The following is an 8,500-nucleotide window of genomic DNA, read 5'->3' as shown; positions in this document are numbered from 1 at the left end:
CCTGACTGCTGGTGCAATCGAAAATGACCTCAATCTCTTTGAAGAAGACGGTGATGGACTTGGGAAAGGCATACGAGAATCCAATGGAGATGAAGGCCCCAACCACTACCATCCAACCCCAGCCACCCTCAGGAGGTGTGTAGCCCACAGGTCCACCGACGGCAGGTGCCATTGCAGTTCACCAAAATACCTCCTTTTCTGCACCGTTGACACAGATATGGAGGCCTGTTTCACAAAGAGAGATCCAAGCAGTTATGGAAAAAAACAAATGATCATTAATCAGTAAATGCCATATTTTGAGTTGTTAATAATACACTTTATTTATAATTAACTCAAAATGACCTACGGTACCGGGTATCATGATCAACTGCAACTTTAAAATGAGTGATGGCTCAGAGTGTTTGAATAGATTAATTATACTTCCCCACACGTAGCCTGAACCAAAATGTGTTCAGTCCATTACACGTTACATCCTTTCTTCTATTACATATTCAGTGAAAATAATATGTGCAGTAAATAATGTATTTCATTGTACATCACGGAAGCAAATGCAGTATTGAAACTTGAGGTCAGCAGAATCTTTCGTATGCTGTTTTGGTCAGATAAGGCTTGTTCATTTACACAGAAGATGCATCTCTTGCGGAACAATCACTCAACTGAAACAGAACAGGTGAAAATGGGTCATAGGTCTCAGCTATAATAACTAATGTATTCAGAGGCATATTTTAGTGACTTAATAACCACGGTATGCTTAGCCCTCGGAAGTGTAAAGAATAAAATTAATGAGTCCACACAACAGCTGCTGCTCCAAAAAATGTATTGTGAAAAATCTCACTAGCTTTTTTGTTTTGCAAATGTCCTTGGGTATCTTTTTTGTATTAGAAAAATAAAATAAAAATCAGGTTAAATACTAAGGATACAATTTCTAGGAAAGTTTAAATCTGTCCCCTCCTTACAACCATTCATTGAATTTCCCACTGTCTCACTTTGGAGGTGATGAACAAGAGTTTCTCTGCAGAGTCCAAATGGCTTACTCCTTACTGTACTGTGTTTACACAGGGGAGAAAGTCCAGAAAGCACATTGATCAGGCCATGAATACCGGTTGCATTCACACTGCTCAATAGCTCAGGGCAATGTTCTCCGGAGTGGCTGATGATGAGTACTGCTTTAGCATTTTCTGCCAAGGACTGAATTTGGTTGATGAATTGGATCAGTGTAGTGGAAAAGTGTATTTGAGTAGCCAATTGATTGACAGAATCTTTAATGTTTAATTAATTAAAAAAAAAATTGAACAGGGGTCTAAGCTGGGTCTAGGCTGCTGCTAAGCTGCTGTAAATGTACCCTTACCTTCACCCCACAGCACTATACAAATATAACAGAAGCAAAACCTTAAATTTCTTTTATATATTCAACAAGTCCATAGGTGGATTATGAGACATTGGGCCCCCTTGGCACGGACATCTAAACCCCCCCCCCCCCAGAAGTCACAGCACACATACACAAAGTTGACAACAACCGCATATTCAGACTCTCAGTTGGTACCTCATGCCACTGTCCTATAACCCTCCTTCCCTTCTCTGATCAGAACATCCCCTCTCCACCTTTAGTCACTATCCTTGGTGTAAGGTTTGCTCTCAATTAACTGTCAAGAAGCAAATCAAAAACCTCAGTAAATACTCCTTGACCACAAGAAAATCATCAGGTTCTCTCCCATCATTACCCACTCAGATGCAAAGAAGTTGGTCCATGCCTTTATTCCCTCAAGGATTTATTTATTTATATGATAGGGTCCATTTGGTTCCATTTGTACACTCCAAGTTGAATTAACACTGAGGATTTAACTGAAATGATCACAGTTCTATTATGCCTTGAGCCATTGACGAGTGGGATATGTTCAAGATTGAATATTGAACATTTCTTATTGTTATCTAATACACAAGAGTAAAAATCTTAGGTTTTGGTTCCTCAACATTGTAGCCAAAGGTCATCAATGTGTCAGTGCACGAGGCAAGACTTTCCCATATCCATGGAATAATGTTATAATAATGTTTGAATAAAAAAATAAAAGAAAAAAAAATAATGTTATAATAAAATAAAGAAATACTGTTATTTTTAATGCTCTTATTTTGTTACATCTAATCTATATTTGTCATGTAACATGACTGTATTGGTGAGACCCAATTAGTGAAATACCAATCAAGGAATAGACTTGGACCATGCTGCATTGATGCCTGTATACAGACAGTGCAGTGGTTGACGTGTCAGTCTCTAGGGTTTCTTCTAGGGAGACTCCTGTTACTGAACCCTCTAAAGCAATGAGAACTATCAGAATAGAGCTATTTAACACTTATTTTAACAACAAAATATCACTTACCCTACCTTTAATGCAGAAATATTATCATTTGCCAGTCCACTCCTAATGGAACAAAGAAATAATTAAGAATAGCAAGTGGAGTAGTAAGTGGAAGGTGAAGAAAAATAGCAAAGTATGTGTTATGGGTATGTTCCTTATTTGCGAGTGGTTTACTTCCCCTTTGCTGAAACAAATTTGGTTCAAATGTGGTGGAATTACAGGATATGACACCTCACAGGGTGCCATATAGGGTGTGAGGAGTGTGATGTTCTTTAAAATCTGTTGTTTTGAGCTTGCCCCTCTAAAGTTCTATAGATAAAATGAAGGGATAAACACTCACTTCAAAGGTCTAATGCGGGATTCTTTCTTGTGACATCATCAAAGTGAATATTGAGGCAGTTTTTAAATGGTATTGCCATGAATGACTGAGCCCTTAATGCGACAATGGGTCAAACCGTGCAGAATCAGTTACTGTACAGGAAAGTATCGAAAAGTGTTTTTCCTTTAGCTCTGGACCATTAGCAAACCTGCTAACGCATTGGACCAGAGCTATACTTTTCCTTCACGTTGCAATCAAGGGGGTCAGAAACTTTTCAGATAATGTTCTTCAGTACTAGAAATACAATTAACTAACCTCCGGTTTACGGATGTTAGAGGGGAACAGGAATACTGAGTGTCCTCTCACAGCAGACTCTTGTCCCCGCTCTGGAAACTAGGGCTCTGCACTATTGCACTGAAGGTCAGTTCAAAGAAATATCCTGTCTCAAAAAAGTCAACATGTATTCAACAGACAGCCTCTCAAAGAGGACAGTAAGCTGAAGAAAAGGGAATGGGAATGTACTTTACTTGTGTCAGACACTGGTGTATTTTAAATAATTAATAAACAGGGCTCTAGTGAATTCATCACCACTAGAGATTAAGTGGTGGGTAAGGGGGGGGGGGGCATCACTTAAAATGTGTATCGTTTCTGCGTTATAGATTACAGGAATCCAGCTACAGGAATTACAGGAATCCAGGAATCCAGGAAAATTAAACACCACTATACACAGGAATGAATGCATGAACAATGCACCTCTCATTGTCTAAGTTACAAATACAGCAGCCAGTGTGCAGCATGACAATGTTACTTTGCATGATAACACACGCACGCGCAAGCACATGCTGCAGCAAAGCATGGGGATACATGTGTTCAGCAGGGGACATTGGTGAGTCATAACTGGGTCATGCATCTTTGCTTATAGGACACAAGGTTGAATCATCTACCACTGTCAATGCGGTGGCAGCTTCCACAAGGCTTTGGCATTTACACTGCCGTTACCTGCAGTAGGAGTATTTTAACAACCTGGAGAGACTAAACCAAACTTTAAATTATGTTTTACAGCATGTCTCTGCAGGAGGATAGCCTCTCTAAGAGGGTTGGTCTGTGTGTGTGTGTGTGTGTGTGTGTGTGTGTGTGTGTGTGTGTGTGTGTGTGTGTGTGTGTGTGTGTGTGTGTGTGTGTGTGTGTGTGTGTGTGTGTGTGTGTGTGTGTGTGTGTGTGTGCGCGCGCGTGTGTGTGTTGTCCAGAGCTAATGTCTCAAACTGCTGACCTGATCAGAGCCAAACATTGTACGCACACACAAGAAGTAGGAATGAATGAATGAATGAATGCATGAACAATGCACCTCTCATTGTCTAAGTTCCAAATACAGCAGCCAGTGTGCAGCATGACAATCTTACTTGATCACACGCACGCACACACGCACGCACACACGCACGCACGCACGCACGCACGCACACACGCACACGCACACACAAATAATTCTGAGATTTAACCTACTTCCTTGGTCTACTAGCAGCTTGCACAAAACAACAACAACAATTAGCCACAAACAGACAGACAGACAGCCTCTGAAGTTATGTTGAAGGCTTGAAGGACCATGAAAATGAGCTCTGGTTGACACGGCTGTGTTTCCTTCTCCCAGCAGCAGTGTCCTCATTCATTCTCACTGAAACCCAAACTTTGGTAAGCCCTAATGATTTTGTAGAATTCATTATAAATTACTATAAAAGTATTCACACAAATATAAAATATTCATACATGAGAGTAAATATTTAGTAAGTTTTTACTAGAGAGTAAAAAAAAAATTCAGGTACAGGCAGCTGAAAATGTGTAAAAAAAAGAATCTTACCTTTTGGGGAGCTCTTAGACAGTGGCTGGTGGGCTCTAAGATTGGCTGGCTCTCTGAAGCACGTCAACACGTGGAGGATGTCACTTGAAAGTCTTGAGTGACACTGAAAAGATAAGAGGAAAAACACATCTGCAAAATACGTCCAGATACTCCAGAGATGAACTGTGGGTGTACATCCACTGCAACAGTCCCAAACTTTGCCGTTGGCACATAAGCCTCTTTTCAAGTAAACTAAAGCGAGGATAAACAGTTTAGCTCAGTCAGTGGCTACATCAGTTGGTCCATGCAGACCATATACTGTAGTGCTAAATGGTGAGGTTCTTATTGGCTGTGCTAGGCTTAGTGCCGTGCCCTTAGAATGCATTCCCCACCCCTGTGTCATGTGTTGAGCTCACACATACTTATAGTACTTCAGTGAAACCTCAAAGGATATCAGCTACCGTCTGCACCCTAAGAGATAACATGGGTTACTGCTTTCCTGCATGAGTTGACATTATGAACAATATTCCATTGGGTATTGGGAGTTGCAGATATATAACATCCGGTTTACTTTGAGAGCAGGCATTGTTTACCTCGACCACCTGGAAGAGATTTTTGATCACTTGAGGTCAGGTCTAGTTGAAGCTTTCTCCCAGCTCCCTGAGGAACCATTAGCAGCTCTCTGTCTAGGCTTGAGAAAGGAAAATGCTTGTGCCCAGGAGGTTATCCAAACAGTGTGCTTTCAATCAACCTTATTATCAAAGGCAAAGTGCCTTCATGCTCTTGACACCCGTGACACACTTGTCTTTGTTTGGTTGTCTTATATCACTCCTTTTTATCACGGTGGTTCTCAATTGCTTAAATGCATTTCCTGAAACTTTGTTCTTGACCTGAAACTCAAGTGCAAACTCAAGTGCAAACTCCCCCAACAATTGAAGCACTATATTTCACGTGCAAAGGCTCCTAGATGACTAAAATGTTTAACTTTGTGTGTCAAAATGAAATAAATGACTAGAGCAATTCTTACCAAATTGTATTAACTTTTCCTTATCGATAAAAGTTTTCCTCAGTTGCTGAGACATTTCCTGATACATTGTTCTCATTTCGAAACTCTTGTGAAAAACCCAGAAACAATTTTAACATCTAGCTCATATTTCACTTGCAACATTTTGTAATATCTTCCAAAATTGTTATAGTACAACACACTAGAGCTTCAGTCATAGCTTGACCATGGTTAAGGTGGTCTACAGCGGAACATAAATCATTTGAAATGTGCCTTTGCCTTCCCCTGCCTCTTTCTTGTCTTTGCTCACCTCTCCCCCTGCCCATGCCCATTCTTAAATTTGAGCAAATTTGCTAATTCTGTCTAGAATATTTACCCGCCAGTATTGTCAATCCAACTACAAATGGTGTTGTTCTTGTGGAACAGCACCAATTCACTGTAAATGTGTGCTGTATTAGGTCAAGAAACAAGAGTGGTTTATTTGTCACTTAGGCAACTCATACAAGTACAAGGAGAGAAAAGTTAGTGGGACACGGTACAAGTACTACAGGTAGAACGGCAATATGATAAATGTCTTATACGACAGGTGCGAGGGAAATATTTAAGTGCCAATATTAATTTGTATTTGTACGTGAAACAATTCATTGTATTGTATTGGTCAGCTCCGCAGCAGGCGTCTAGTCATAACATAAAGCTGCTGTCATTTGTCCATAGTGACCAGTCAACAGCGGTTTCTGTACAATGACAACTCTTCACGCCTCCTTGTTGTGCTTGTTGTCAGAATACCCGTTGTAAATGTAAATGTTATTTTAAAGTTGCAACTATTCCTCAATTACTCAGTCAGTAAATGAGAAGCATATTTGAACCGGAAACACAAATTAAGGTGTTGTGCGTTTCCAGTTCAAATGCTGCTTTTAAAAGAAGATCCTTTTGTAGCTGTATGTTGTATAGAATTACATAGAGTAGAATCATGATGACTGAAGTAACATCTTGAGTAGCTGCTCAGGATTCGTACAGTTCATTTAATTTGCTTTTGTTATATTTTGTTCTTTTCTGTGTTTTTTTATGTATTTTTTACCATGTCCTCATTCAGGAATCTGACAGCCGCAGGGAATAAAATAATCTTTCTGAGCCTTGAGCCCCAGGTTGTGAGAGACCTCCAATGCTTTCCATTTTGCATCATCACAAAGAATCCGTTACTAGGATGATGTTTGTCCTTCATAATTCTTTTTGCCCTGTATAGTAGGGATAGAGCTCCCTTGTGGTTCGCTCAGCCGACCTCACCACCTTCCACAGCACACTGGGAAGAGCTCTTCCAATACTGTAGAGATGGCCCCTGACAGGATGCTCTGGGATGTATCAAGAGTACAAAGATTTCAGGACCATCTCCAACACCTTGCATTCCCTCAGTTGCCTGAATTGGTACAAGCCTTGAGTTCACACTTGTGCTATTTCTAATGCAATTATTTGTGCAATAGAATATGTAGATTTAAGTGAGAATGATCACATTGAACTGAAATGCATGCCATGTTGATTAGCAAGATACCCAATTAATTATTTTGCCAAATGTAGAAATTTGTGTTTATAGTTCTGAAAACGTTCACAATTGTCTTTTGTATGAAAGCAATCAGATATTAGATATTGTTTGTAGCTATTTTATTTATTATTATTTTAAAAAATCTCTTTATTTCTTATTTGTATGTATTTATTCATCTATACTACTCCACTCGGGGCATGGGTGGGTGAGGGTGGGTGGGTAGTTGTAATGTTTTTTTCATTTATTGCATTGTATTTATTGTTGTATTGTTGTTATTTCTTTTTTGTGTTGTTCTGTACAGTATGTATGTTTTGTATTTTAAAATGAACAAAAACAATCAACAACAGCGCTGTGAGGAACAGCACCAGCTTCATGGTGAGGGACACCATTGTCCCGGCTGTTGACAAGAAAATCAATTATAAATCAAAAATACCTTTTATTTTTGTTCCTGTCTATACTTGATTGGTATAGATAATACATTTTTAAAATATAAATAATTCTATAGTCTTTGTGGTAATAGTTTTTGTTAAGCCCCAGTCTATAATGTTGTTATGTTATAAACATACTTGGAATGCCTTATAATCTGTTAATAACACTGTATAAGTATAGTTATATGAACTGATAAATAGTCATAATGGTTTATAACTGTAATTCGTAACACAGTTTAAAGCATTTTATGATGACCTTTAAGGTCAAGTATCATCATTCATTATCGCTGGTCACTCCCAGGATCATATTGTGTTAATAATTATCATAGTTGAAATACATTATAATAATTGTATAATGCATTATGCACTGTTTTGCATTATAGTGTGATTTAAAGCTATAAGCGGTCACAGGGAGCTTTAATACAAATATTGCATTAAAATAGGCTACACACACACACACACACACACACACACACACACACACACACACACACACACACACACACACACACACACACACACACACACACACACACACACACACACACACACATATATATAGTTGTGGATTACAGTATATGACATACTTTTAAAATATAGATTGGCATTGGATACCATGTTTGAGGAAAACAATATGTATTCTGACAAGTTTTGCAAACAGTAGCCTATAATACCCCACCTTTAATGCAATGTGCCAGTACAGAGGGCAAGGAATGGTAATGCATTTGGGTACAGTATAAACCAAAATAATCTCTCTCTCTCTCTCTCTCTCTCTCTCTCTCTCTCTCTCTCTCTCTCTCTCTCACTCATGCACACACGCACGTACGCCCTGCATGACTCAAAGAGACACAGACATTCACACTTACAGACACACATGCATATTGTCGTTGCTGTCATTTTTCAAGAAATGGGAAAGAAATGTGTTCCAATAGATCCAGTGTAATTAATTTGTCAAAATACTTTAATGTATGAAAAAACACATGTATGAAAGACACATTTTCTGTCCGAGAGCAATGTACATTTTTCAC

General features: G+C 39.0%; 1 protein-coding gene across 4 annotated transcripts in view; it reads right to left on the bottom strand.

Annotated features, from left to right (window-relative positions):
* Window positions 1-4,795, bottom strand: part of LOC311048887 (monocarboxylate transporter 1-like) — a 9,544-nt gene extending 4,749 nt beyond the window's left edge. The window contains exons 1-3 of one of the 4 annotated variants that reach the window (XM_084062223.1): window positions 4,526-4,795; window positions 2,381-2,417; window positions 1-225 (exon numbers count right to left, since the gene is read on the bottom strand). The exon at window positions 1-225 is cut by the window's left edge and continues 45 nt beyond it. In XM_084062223.1, the coding sequence (XP_083918349.1) occupies window positions 1-172 (172 nt within the window). In that variant the 5' untranslated portion in view covers window positions 173-225; window positions 2,381-2,417; window positions 4,526-4,795. Of the gene's footprint in view, window positions 226-2,375; window positions 2,551-4,525 lie in introns of those variants that run through there. The other 3 variants (XM_084062221.1, XM_084062222.1, XM_084062224.1) reach the window with 3 other exon arrangements.
* Window positions 4,796-8,500: the final 3,705 nt, after the last annotated feature.

The sequence above is a fragment of the Gymnoscopelus microlampas genome, assembly GCF_963454915.1.
Source record: "Gymnoscopelus microlampas genome assembly, chromosome: 7".
In the NCBI taxonomy this organism is placed as follows: domain Eukaryota; kingdom Metazoa; phylum Chordata; class Actinopteri; order Myctophiformes; family Myctophidae; genus Gymnoscopelus; species Gymnoscopelus microlampas.
Note: the sequence above shows the minus strand (reverse complement) of the source record. Positions and strands in the feature narration are given on the sequence as shown.